Source organism: Salvia splendens, chromosome 14 (genome assembly GCF_004379255.2).
Source record: "Salvia splendens isolate huo1 chromosome 14, SspV2, whole genome shotgun sequence".
Taxonomy (NCBI): Eukaryota; Viridiplantae; Streptophyta; class Magnoliopsida; order Lamiales; family Lamiaceae; genus Salvia; species Salvia splendens.
Window position 1 is genome coordinate 10,056,597 of NC_056045.1, and position 12,742 is coordinate 10,069,338.

The 12,742-nt window shown below is 40.1% G+C and overlaps 1 protein-coding gene and 1 long non-coding RNA gene across 3 annotated transcripts; one reads left to right on the forward strand and one right to left on the reverse strand.

The window, feature by feature from the left end:
* Window positions 1-4,678: 4,678 nt before the first annotated feature.
* On the reverse strand, window positions 4,679-8,697 carry LOC121765866 (G-type lectin S-receptor-like serine/threonine-protein kinase RLK1). Of its 2 annotated transcripts, XM_042162142.1 has the most exons (3): window positions 8,564-8,689; window positions 7,138-7,204; window positions 4,679-6,686 (listed from the first exon to the last, which is right to left on the reverse strand). In XM_042162142.1, the coding sequence occupies exon 3, from the start codon at window positions 5,494-5,496 to the stop codon at window positions 4,966-4,968; it is 531 nt and encodes a 176-aa protein (XP_042018076.1). In that variant the 5' UTR covers window positions 5,497-6,686; window positions 7,138-7,204; window positions 8,564-8,689; the 3' UTR covers window positions 4,679-4,965. The 2 variants fall into 2 exon arrangements, with proteins under 2 accessions (XP_042018076.1, XP_042018074.1); XM_042162140.1 differs by lacking the exon at window positions 7,138-7,204 and having other exon boundaries at window positions 8,564-8,697.
* Window positions 7,792-9,400, forward strand: LOC121765867. Its single transcript, XR_006042869.1, has 3 exons — window positions 7,792-8,760; window positions 8,847-9,008; window positions 9,126-9,400. It is a non-coding gene; the product is annotated as an uncharacterized LOC121765867 (long non-coding RNA).
* The last annotated feature ends 3,342 nt before the right edge of the window (window positions 9,401-12,742 follow it).

Sequence of the window (12,742 nt, forward strand, 5' to 3'; positions counted from 1 at the left end):
TCACAGACATTCCTTAGTATGCTTGCTGAAAAGATAAACCATTTCAATTGCAATGGAGGGAATACAGGTGGTTAGGTACGGTATACGTTACCAAAACCACCATACCGTAAATTCGGTATGTGAAAAAATCATGCCTTTACCTTACCAAAATTTTTGGTATACCGAACTTCGGTATACCTTATTTTTGGTATGGCGAAATTCCATATCGATACCGTACCTTATTTTTGGTACACCGTACCGAAGTTCGGTATACCGTATTTTTGTGGTATACCTGACTCTCAACAGCAATAAAAATAGATAATTTGAGTTTTATAATATTATTTATATTTTACGATATATACCTTAATTTATGATATAACCGAATTTCGGTATGCAATAGTATATGAAAGTTTATACTGTTACCTTACCGAAATCTTGGACCAACAAAGAAAACCCGACGGAAACAAGAAAATAAAGTAATTTCTATAATTAATAAATAACTACCAAAAATAATAAAATAACCAAAAAGACTCAATTTAATTAAGGAGCCGGCTGGGAGGCTTTATCTTATCTCTCGGCCTCAGCACCCTGCTTGACGCCATGGTTTGCTGCGGTACTTCTACCTCTGGCTCGTCACGTTCGGCTGGCACGCTTCCCGTCTGTCCGCCAGCCGCCTCGGCCTCTACGTTCTCCGTTGATGGGGCTCGTGGTGCATGTGTGTCCGTAACACATACACACACACTACACACACTATACACAAAATACACACACTGCATACAATATACACACAGTACACACATTATACACAATATACATACACTACACACACACTATACACAAAATACACACTGCACGTACTATACAAAAAAATGCACTCCACACATTGCATACTTTACACACACGCTATACACAAAATACATATACTACACACATTACACGTAAAATACACACACTACAAACGTTACACACAAAATACACACACTACACACAAAATACACATACGACACAAATTTTACACAAAATACACACACTACGCACACTATACCCAAAATACACACACTATTCACAAACTAAAATTTCAAATTTGGTTCTGTTTAAACTTCTGGAAATTTAAATTTTTTTATTCAAATCGGAAAAATAAATATAAAACTAAAAAAAAAATCCAAAAATCGGATGCTTAAGATGTGTGTAATTTGTGTAGTGTGTGAAATGTGTGTGGTGTGTGTGTTTTGAATATAGTGTGTGAAATTTGTGTAATGTGTGAAATGTGTGTAGTGTGGGAACTGTATGAAATTTGTGGTGTGTGAAATTTGTGTAGTGTGGGAAATGTGTGAAATTTGTGTAGTGTATGAAATGTGTGTAGTGTGTGTAGTGTGGGAAATGTATGAAATTTGTGTAGTGTGTGTAGTGTGTGAAATGTGTGTAGTGAGGGAAATTTGTATAGTGTGTGAAATGTGTGCAGTGTGTGTGTGAAATGTGTGTAGTGTGTGAAATGTGTGTAGTGTGAAAATTGTGTAGTGTGTGAAACGTGTGTGTGAAATGTGTATATTGTATGAAATGTGTGTAGTGTATGTGAAATATGTGTAGTGGGTATATAGTGAAGCTATCTAATTTCATAACTATTTGGAATTCCAATTTTCTACTTTTGATATGGAATTCAAATTATGGAATTGAAAAACTTGAAATTATTAATCAATTCCAATTTTGTACCAAACAATGTAATTGGAATTGGAGCCTCCAATTCCAATTACATAGCTTCAATTCCAATTACATAGCTCCAATTCCATGTTCCCAAACACACCCTAAAGGTCCGTTCATTACACGGAATTGAAATTGGAATTGAATTGGAATTGGATATGGAATTGAATCGAAAGGAATTGAATTATAATTCAATTCCAAATCCTATGTTTGGTAAAATGAGGAATTGATATGAAATTGAATTGACATGTTTGGTTAATATACACACATTTCACATATTTCACACAGTACACACACTACACACACTTCACACACTACACGCTCTTCACACACTATACACATTTCACACACTACACACCAAATATTTTACACATTTCACACACTACATGCATTTCACACATTTCACACACTACACACACTACCCATATTTGACATATTTCACACACTACACACACTGCAAATATTTCACACATTTCACACACTTCACACATTTCACACACTACACACATTTCACACACTTCACACCATGCACACAAAGTACACACATTGCACATAAAATAAACACACTACATACACTATACATAAAATATACACATTGTACACACATTATGTGTGAAGTGTGTATAGTGTGTGAAATATGTGTAGTGTGTGAAGTGTGCGTTGTGGATATATAGTGAAATTTTATGACTATTTGGATTTTAGAATTACAATTTTCTACTTTTGATATGGAATTCAAATTGTGGAATTGGAAGATTTGGAATTACAATTCAATTCCAAATCCAAATATTTTTGTGATACCTAATGACGGATTTGGAATTGGAGGCTCCAATTCCAATTTCAAGCCCTCAATTCCATGGTACCGAACGCACCATAAGTGTTTTGGAAGTGAGTATTCTTTAATTTATAGTCACAGACATTCCTTAGTATGCTTGCTGAAAAGATAAACCATTTCAATTGCAATGGAGGGAATACAGGTGGTTAGGTACGGTATACGTTACCAAAACCACCATACCGTAAATTCGGTATGTGAAAAAATCATGCCTTTACCTTACCAAAATTTTTGGTATACCGAACTTCGGTATACCTTATTTTTGGTATGGCGAAATTCCATATCGATACCGTACCTTATTTTTGGTACACCGTACCGAAGTTCGGTATACCGTATTTTTGTGGTATACCTGACTCTCAACAGCAATAAAAATAGATAATTTGAGTTTTATAATATTATTTATATTTTACGATATATACCTTAATTTATGATATAACCGAATTTCGGTATGCAATAGTATATGAAAGTTTATACTGTTACCTTACCGAAATCTTTATCATACCGTACCGAAAATCAAGATATACCAAAAATTCAGTATTTTCGAAAAATTTTCAGCACAATAAGGCCGGTATTTCGTTATTTTTCCCTAGTCCTAGGAGGGAATAACTTTTTCCTGTAACTCATGGTGCCAGGACTTGCACAAGTTTTTGTTTCAAATTATAGACTATTGAAATATCTCCATATTCAATAGTACACCCTTCGATCCATTAAATTAATATCTCATACGGAGTATTTCCCTATATAGACGGTTCTCAATGTCACATTGCGGTTTTACTTTTTTTTTAAATAATGGATCTCATGTTCCACTAACTCATTCTAATCACAATTATTATTATTATTATTATTATTATTATTATTATTGTTGTTGTTATTGTTATTGTTATTGTTATTGTTATTATTATTATTCAGATTCCATTAACTTTCTCTACCCAATTTTCTTTACAAAGGCAAATAATTTTTTAAAATCATACTCCCTCCGTCCGTGAAATATTGTCCAATTTTTTCATTTTTATCCGTCCGTGAATTGTTGTCCATTTTGTTTTTTTATTTTTATTTTTTGTAAATGGTCCCCACTTTCTAGTTACTCTTTATACTCCCATTCTATTAGAAAAACTAATATAAAAATATGGGCCCCTCATTCTACAAATATTTTCAACTCATTTTTCTTTATATTTCTTAAAATTCGTGTCAAGTTAAACTTGAGCAATATTTGATGGACGGAGGGAGTATTAGTCAAATATGGTACATCTATTGGGGAGGGAGTAATAAATAAACAAAAATTTTGTAACAGAAAAAAATCTTGTAACCCTTGCTGTATAAATTACCAGTAGGAAGTTAGTGTGATCGGCTGGCAAGTGTTTTCAGTACTGCTCCAAATTGACTGTATTATTTTATGTTGAAAACTTAGCCATAATACATATGTTATGTCAGGATTAAGCACGAGGCTCCTTTCAAACCAGGAAGCCTCGCCTCACCATCTCTTATTATAATCCACTTTCACGTTAGAAAACAAAATCAATATTGTAACTCATCATACTCTTAACTATTTGCAAATCACAGAGAATCTCCATTGTTCCAAACTCACATTTATCGTGTTGGAAAACATGGTCATCAATTTTCAGAAAACAAGAGCTCGTCTAGTGTTATTAGTTTTACTCATGCTCCATTTACATGGTTGTTGTGGTGTTCATACGATCTCACATGAAGGCGGACTCGGGTCGAGAAAGATGCTAATGGCTGTGAACAGAGGGAAGCTTAGAGGAGTGAAGGTTGAGCCAGTGGTGAATGGGCTCAGGAAAAGGCCCCCGACTTCTTCGAATCCTCGTCATAACAGATAATCAAACAGAGGATTTCGATCTTTCCATAATTTTGCAGGTCTTGTTTTCATATATGTATTACTCCTAGTTTGATAGGATTATCAGACATCGTAGTATTATTGTCTCATAGGTATATACCAATATCATGTTCATCTTAATTTGTTATGTAATGATTCTTTCCAGATTCAGATTCGTAACTTGTAGACATCTTTGATCCTATATGCTTTTGATGAGCTTATGGGTTTAGAAGGAACCATATACCTATTAGCTGGGATGCGTTATAACACGTGACTGCAGTATCATATGCAAAGTAGAATGAGATTCTTCTTAGAGATTGGGAAGAATCACGAACGAATCAAATCCCATATATTTCACTTTCTATTTAAGCCCAACTGCACTTCTAAATTTTGCATCACTCAAAGATGAATAGTTAGAGTGGTGAACTAAGTATGTGGTGAACTAGTTGAGTTTCTGACCCAAAAATAAGATAGAATAGCCAGAAAATGAGAATATAAAGATTCAACTATGTCAAACAACTGTGGTGAATTGATAAGGATTCACTGGGTTGGGAACTTGGGCTACTCCTTCCAGCATTTGACATGCTTTCTTCATGCTTGGTCTAAGCGATGCATCTTCTTGCACTCACCAAAGTCCAACCATCACGAATCTTTCCACCATTTCCATCTCTCTCAACGTGTCCTCCTCGTTTCTCACCAACGCATCCAATCTCCCTCCCACAAAGCAGTCCCACGCCCAGTCCGTCAGAATCGGATTTTCACCATCTCCAAATTCAAGCCCCTCCTCCACGATCTTCCTGCACGAGATGATCTCCAGCAGCACCACTCCGAAGCTGTAAACATCAACTTTGACCGATATCTGCGTGTTCCTGAACCATTCAAGAGCAACATAGCCTTTGGTGCTTCGGATATTGGTCAGCGTCTTGCTCTGATTCATCGTCAGAAGCTTAGCCAGCCCGAAATCCGATATCCTAGCAATGTAGTAATCATCAAGGAGAATGTTGTGAGGCTTTATATCGCAGTGTATGATCTGGTTGCTGCACTCCTCGTGCAAGTATGTTAGCCCCTTCGCTATCCCCATTGCGATTTGAGTCCTCTGGCTCCAGTTTGCTCTCAGATCCCTGAAAAGAAAGTCTGCAAGCGTTCCGTTGCTCATGTACTCGTACACAAGCAAGCGATGAGTCCCCTCCTCGCAGAAACCAATCAAACTCACCAGATTCTTATGGTGTTGAAGACGAAACGTCCGTCGTTGCTGATGGAGGCGTAGAATCGTCCAATGGAAAAATTAGCCTCACTTCTACGCGAAACACGATACTCTGAGTGGGCAATATTGTATCGGTCGGGTGCCTAAAACTCTCCCATAATATAGAGGAATCTCTGCGCTGTATAACAAAGTTTCCGGTAACGTTCAACCATACATGACTGACTTGATCCCCAGGGCCGCCTATGCTAGTGTTGTACAGAAGGCGGCCATGGGGATCCTAGAGGATGAGCCCGTACAAGTGGAATGTGGATAGAGTATTACTAGTAGTGCAAGGATGATAGATGAACGGAAAGCCATGGCAATTGCAAGTCCAGGAAAATGCAGATTTTAGTGTTTCATGATTGAAGTGATTACTCAATTATAGATAAGATTAACGAAAGACACTCATGGATGGGGCTTCATCTTATTGGAAACTACGATGACACATTTCTTAGTCTGACACGAGATTTTAGGACTTGTTGGTTGATATATTTAATTGGAGAGAGAAAATGTGGGCGTACACATTAAATGGAGAGAGAAACAGAGTTAAATATTATTAGAAATGAGTCACTTACCCCTTAAAAGGTCTTATAAAGGGGAGAGTTATCCACATTTAGATATATTGGATGAGATCTTCACCAAGTCGATGTGAGATAGAATTTAGAGAATTTAACAAATATTAATTGAATACAGAAAAAGTGGTTGGGTGTATTAATTAGAAAAATGAAGTTTCAAAAAATAGAATTGTGTCATCTTATTCTAGACAAACTAAAAAGGAAAATGTATCATCTTAAGTTGTCACGACCACATCTCTCTAATTTAAGAAAGTGTAGCTATATCACAACTAAATCTTACTGACTATCTCAACTCATCATTAGATGCTTAATTCAAAGGAAACATTGTCTGAAATGTGTTGAGGGTACAAATCATACTGAATCAGAGTAGTTATGGGACAATTGTCTTTGCTAAAAACAAGTTCTAAATTTGCGCAACGGAAGAGTATCAAGACAGATGTAATATGTATGAAGACATACTACACCAGCTATCTTCCTACTTACTTAGTCTTTTGTCCCAACATCTCCTCGGGTTTGACATCGATCAACCTGCACATTAAGGAAAACAATATGCAGGGCTGAGTACTTGATGCATTCAGTGGGCTTATGCCGAAAACATTTTCTCTTTTAGTTGTCAGCCAAGCTGAGTGAATGCGGGGTTTTTCTGAGAACAAGTCTCGGTCACTAAAATTGTTATTTCTTTCTGACAATAGACTGCAGTCATTTAAACTTCTGATGATGTACCATATCTAATCTGTGTGAACCGGGAATGTGGCCACATTCCAACGGTCACTAGACCGGCCAACCTGACGCTAGCACACGGTCCCTATGTGTACACTAGTCCGAGTAGGGTTTGCGGCCCTACTGGGACCCGAATTCGATTAAACTGGTTTGGCATAGCCAACAGATAGGTAATCATAAACAAAACATGGCATGACAACTCATTCAAAATAAATCATGTTTTCACATAAAACACGCTTTAAAAGAAAGAAGAGTCTACCTCGTCTGCTTAACTCTTTCAAACGGGCGCTTACTAACTTGGGATTACTCATCGTGCGATGACGTTCCTTTATAACAAATAATATACTTAAATTAGGCTTTAAGTAATTATTTATCTTGCATGTATGCATGCCTAAGCATGTGCTTATTATTTTTCTTCCCGCCTTCTAAATTTAGAAGTCTTAAATCTTTAATTCAATGAACGATTTAATTTATTCGGAGTCTTGCCGAACTGTTCGGGTATAAAACTTTTTTGGATTATTTTCTTTAAGTATTTTGGAAAACTTATTTGGCTAATAAAATTCCCATCTAGTTATTCATTGAGTGTTATTTCAACACGGTTTAATAATTTTTGTTCTTCCATGGCTTAGGGGAAATTTCTCTTCTTAAATCCTGAATTTATATCGAGCAATGGCCCATCAAAATTAATTATCATGGTCCAATAAATATTAGAACCAAGGCCCAGATTTAGCGGCCCAAATCTTTTATCTCTTTTCTTTTCTCCTCTCTTTTCTTAAAAAAAAAAAACAAAGCCCAGAGAATTTTCATATGATTTCAGTGGCCCAAGTATTTTAATTGAGATGGCCCTTATTCAATTAAATTTCGGCCCGTTTCAGATTTTAAAAAACGAAGGCCCAACTTCAAAGTACCCCTCCCAGCCGTCGGCTTCCCCTTTCTAAATCATTCCTCAATTCCCAACTCAACAACCTTACTGGAGGAGAAAATCGGCGGCTTCCTCCTCCTCGGCGGAAATCGCCGACTCCCCCGGCGATTTTGTCGCCCATCTCCCGTTTCCCACCGCCATCTCCTCCTGCGTCTCTCTCTCTTCTCTATTTCTCATTTCTTTTGCGAAAATTAGAAGATCCCCAAATTTCAAGTTCTGAAATTTCCAAATTGAACGAAGGCAGTGGCGGTTTCTCCTCCGCTTCGTTCACAGCCCTCTCTCCGTTCACCTCCGTAGCCGGCGTATCAACTGTCGCGCCGGTGGCTGCTGTTCGGCAGCCGTGCACTCCCGGGTCGTCGCCGAAGGGTTAGGCCACAGCAGGAGTCGCAGCGCGGTTCGCCGTGCTGCACACCGCAGTCGTTGTCGCCATCCCTGCTCCCGTCGCCCTCGTCGTCGCTGCTGTCCGAGCGTGATTCGAGGCGCGCCACCACCGCCTCGCGCTATGCTCCAGCGGCGTGGCAGCCTCCTCGCGATTAAGCTAAGTCTCGGTTTAAATTCTAAATTTCCGTCTTAGACTAGATTCTCAGTTCTGAGCATGTGGCAGAAAGAACAATCTGGACTTTTGGATTACAGTTTTGAGCTTAATTCTGATGGTGAGGGGTTAATGTTACTTGAAGGAACTTGTGTAAACTTGATGCTTTCTATATTTTTTTTTGTTCCTACATGATGTCAACGAGAAGACTTGGGTGGAGAGCATGATTACCTGTTGTGGTGTTATGGAAAAAGCTCCCCCCTTGCTGCCTAGTTCTCGGCTCCTCACGGTATAGGAGTATGCTGATTTCTTTGATGTGGTGGAATGATGTTCGATGTGTATGAGAGAGGGGTTTTGGAGGTGGTGCGGGGGTTCTTATAGGAAGAAAGGGTGTACTCGTGGGGTTTTAATTGGCTGCTGCATTCTTGGTACACCTTGTAGCACTTTAACTGCATTTGGCCTCTTGTGGGGGTGTAGTACTTGGTTTACCTATGGCTTTCGGTTGGTGTGGTAGGTGCACAAAGATGGCAGAGGAGGGTACTGCAACTCTCGGCAGTAGCAGGCGCCACCAAGGCTGTGCAATGGCTGAAATCTGAGGTCCAATTCAGCTGGAAAGGGGCTGATTATGCAGCTTTCGGTTAAAGCTGGGGTGTTGCCACTCATCTTTCCTATTTTGGTACTAACTTGTTCTTCATTTAGAAAGTATACTTGCCTCTTACTTTTACCATCTTGTTTGTCATCGTTGGTAGTTCCAAGACTCGTTTATTCTCACCTACACCTTTGTATTTTGCAGCGACGCACCACGCTAGTTAACGAAAATTCTGCCCTTCGCGACACGGCTCGTGGCCTTTGGCCCGATGGCCGATCGAGACACGGCATGGCGTGGCTTAGCCCGATAAGATTGGCTATTGCTTATCTCTTTTTTTAAGACCTCATACTTCTCTATTTGTAACTTAAACTCTTCGTGTATTGCATTGTAGTTAGTTTGCGACGCACTTATGTTCTACATTTTCTTTCTTGTACTAAATCAACACGTTTACTGTGGAAAAAGGAATAATGGCGTGCGTACTTCTTTTTCCCTGTTTTTTTTTCTTTATTTTCATTGTCAATATTGTAATCCCCGAGTTAAATTGGAAATTCTGAATATCGTGTTTTGTTTACTCCAGAATAAATACTTTTTCATTCTCTTTATTTAAATTCTAGTCTAAATTCCGAGAATTCAGACCGCGGCTATTACATAAGTGGGACGTAAGGAATAAAAAATTCCGAATATAAGTATCCATGGACTACTGCGTTTGTCCACATGACCGCATACAAGTCTGGATCGAACGAGTGACAAGCTCACGTAACAATATTGGACATGAATCATACAAAACTTCCTATATGAGAAAAGAATATATATCAATCACAACCTATTTCAATCAAAGAATCTCATTTTTTTTTATTTCTATTTCACCATCTTTGTCTTTTGCTTTTCTCTCACAGTTTGAGACAAGTACAACAATGCTGTCACGACCACAACTTCCTAGTCAAAGAAAGCGCAGCTATTTCGCGACTAACAATACTAAACTGTCTCAACACATCATCCTAGTTACTGAAATTAAGGAAATACTGTCTAAAAGTCATCAAGATAGCAAGTCATTACATCAGAGTGAAATGTGGGACATTGTCTTTACTGAGACAAAGCTAGGTCTATGCAGCGGAAGAGTTCCAAGACAAGTATAACATGTATGGAGACATACTACACTAGCTACCCTTCTTTTATTTTATCTTCAGTCCCAACACCTCCTCTGCCTCGATCGATCAACCTGCACATTAAGGAAAACAATATGCAGGGCTGAGTACTTGATATACTCAGTGGCTTATGCCGAAAACTGTTTTTCTTTTAATTGTCTGCCAAGCTGAGTGAACGCGGGGTTTTTTTCTGAAAACAAGTCCCGGTCACTAAAATCTGTTATTTCTTTCTGAAATAGACTGCAGTCTTTTAACTTTCTGATGATATACCATGTCAAGCTGTGTGAATCGGGAATGTGGCCACATTCCACGATCACTGGGTCGGCCAACCTGGCGCTAGCTCACGACCCCTAGACCGGCCAACCTTGCGCTAGCTCACGGTCCGTAAGTGTACACTAGTCCGAGTAGGATTTACTGACCTACTGGGACCCGAATTCGTTTTAACCATGAATGGCAATCACAAAATAAAACATGGCATGACAACTCATTCAAAAGTTCACACTTATTCTCATAGAGTTCTGTAAATAAAAAGGAAAGAAGCCCACACATAATGTAGGATAGAAAAGCCCACCTCGTTTGCTTAACCCTTTCAAACGGGTACTATCTGACTTGAGATTTACTCGTCGAGCGACGACGTCCCTTTTCAAAAAAATAAAGTACTTAAATTAGGCTTTGAGTAATCATTCAATCTTGCGTGAATGCATGCCTAAGCGTGTGCTTATTGTTTTAATTTCTGCCCTTCTAGAGTTAGAAGTCTTAAATCTTTAATTAAAACGGTGATTTAATTTATTCTGAAACTGGCCGATCTGTTCGGGTATAATATATATATTCCCGGATTATCTTAAGTATTTTTAAAAATACTTTCTGTGACTATTAAAGTCCGCTTAATTATTCATTGGCTTTTATTTCACTCACGGCTTATAAGTTCTTTTCTTCCGTGGCTTAAGGAATTAATTCCATTAACTCTTGGAGATAATCTAAGATAAAAGGGCTTCAAATAAATTCCGGGTCCAGCTAGGGAATTTATTTAATCTGGCCCAATCTCTACATCTCTTCTCTTTTATTTGATTAAGGCTGAGGCCCAAGATATACTCCCATCCGTCTAATGTTTCTCCCATTTCATCTTCATCAAGGAGAAATCCTCAAACTGAGGAAATCAAATCCCTAATCGGGAAACCACTGTTCCTGTCCACTAATCGGAGAATCGCCGACGGGCCTCTCGGCTCGGCTGTCGGAGCACCGCTGGCTCGAACCCTTTGCGTCATGGGTCGACCGCGATTCGCACCCGCCGGATTCGGTGGGAACAGCCCCCCTCCGTCGCGTTTCCTTTACTCCAGTGGACGCCGTCTCCACTGCCTCCGTCTCCGGCGAGGGTTGATCGGGGCCCAGAGATCCCTCTCTCTCTGACGTACCGCCGCTGTCGCGACACCCCGTCGCCGCGGCCTCTGTACCCGACTCGGCAAGTAATTGTCGCTGCTTGTTCGTGGTGGAGACGCTGGTCGCGCCGTTTGTCGCTGTTTCTCGTCAGGTCGCTACCTCTCAACACCATCAGAGCAGGCAAGAGGAATGTCACTGTCGAGCCTGGCCGCGGTTGACCGTGCTGCTGTCGTCGTGCACTCAGCACGGCGTCTGACCACGCGGTCTTCTCCCGGACCGTCGGCTTGCTCCAGCTGCCTTGTCGCAGTTCAGTTCTCGTTGCCCCTCAAGCCCACCCGAAGCTAAGTCCCTCACTCACCTATTATTTGATTTATTTGCGAAACTTGACTGCGGAACAACTATTTTGTCGTCCTAAGTTCTAAATCCTCAGTTTCACTTACTGGTCTGATAAGATGTGGGATTCTAAAGCATGCTCCTATGTTCTTGAGCTTCTGTGCTCTTAGTTCTCATGCTTTAGCTATTTGTGTGCTATATGATGCAACTGAGTTGTTGGGAGATTACCTGCTGTGTGTTGATTTTGGCTGCTATCTGTAACTCGGCTCTTGGTCTCCCTCACTTCCACCCGTTGCCTCGGCCACTCCCTCTCTTGGCTCACTGTATTGATTGTTTGTGGTGTTGAGGGAGAATGAGGCCGAGTGGTTTTTTCTTTATATAGAGGGGAAGTATAACTGAAAGCTGCTAGGTTTGTTGTTTGGCTGGAAAGAATAAGTCTTAAGGCTGCCCCATGTTGGCTGCCATCCCTGCAGCATCCTTTAACTGATTTGGAGTTTTGTGCTGCCTTGTACTCTGATTCATTCATGGATTTTGTCTTCTTTTGCAGGTGCACACTAGAGGTGGCATTGTGGGGCTGATTTCCGGACTATAACCGGTCTGGGTAGGGAAAGCAAGGGCTGTTACCTGCAGCTTGGCAGAGTATTAGCTGGAGGGGAGCCTGCTGGCTGGAGTTTGCTTCTTTCGGTCCAACGCCCACTCGCCTTTCTGCAAGGTATTGTTTCCCCTTCCCTTTCTTAATACACTTCTCTTGTTGTCTCTGTAAACGATTGAGGAGATCTAACATCTGTTGAAACGAGTTGTCATAACAGCCGAGCTCTTCTTCATGTTTTGATCTTCTCTCCAGATCACGGAGTTGCCGAGCTTGGTGCCGAACTGCCGAGCTTGGTGGCGAACTGCCGAGCTGCCGTGCTTGGTGGCGAATTGCCGGAGCTCGGTGCCGAACTGCCGTGCTTGGTGGCGAACTGC

What these genes read in the sequence shown, in the direction of transcription:
- LOC121765866 (XM_042162140.1), bottom strand. Translation starts at nt 5,496, where the DNA reads ATGAGCAACGGAACGCTTGCAGACTTTCTTTTCAGGGATCTGAGAGCA.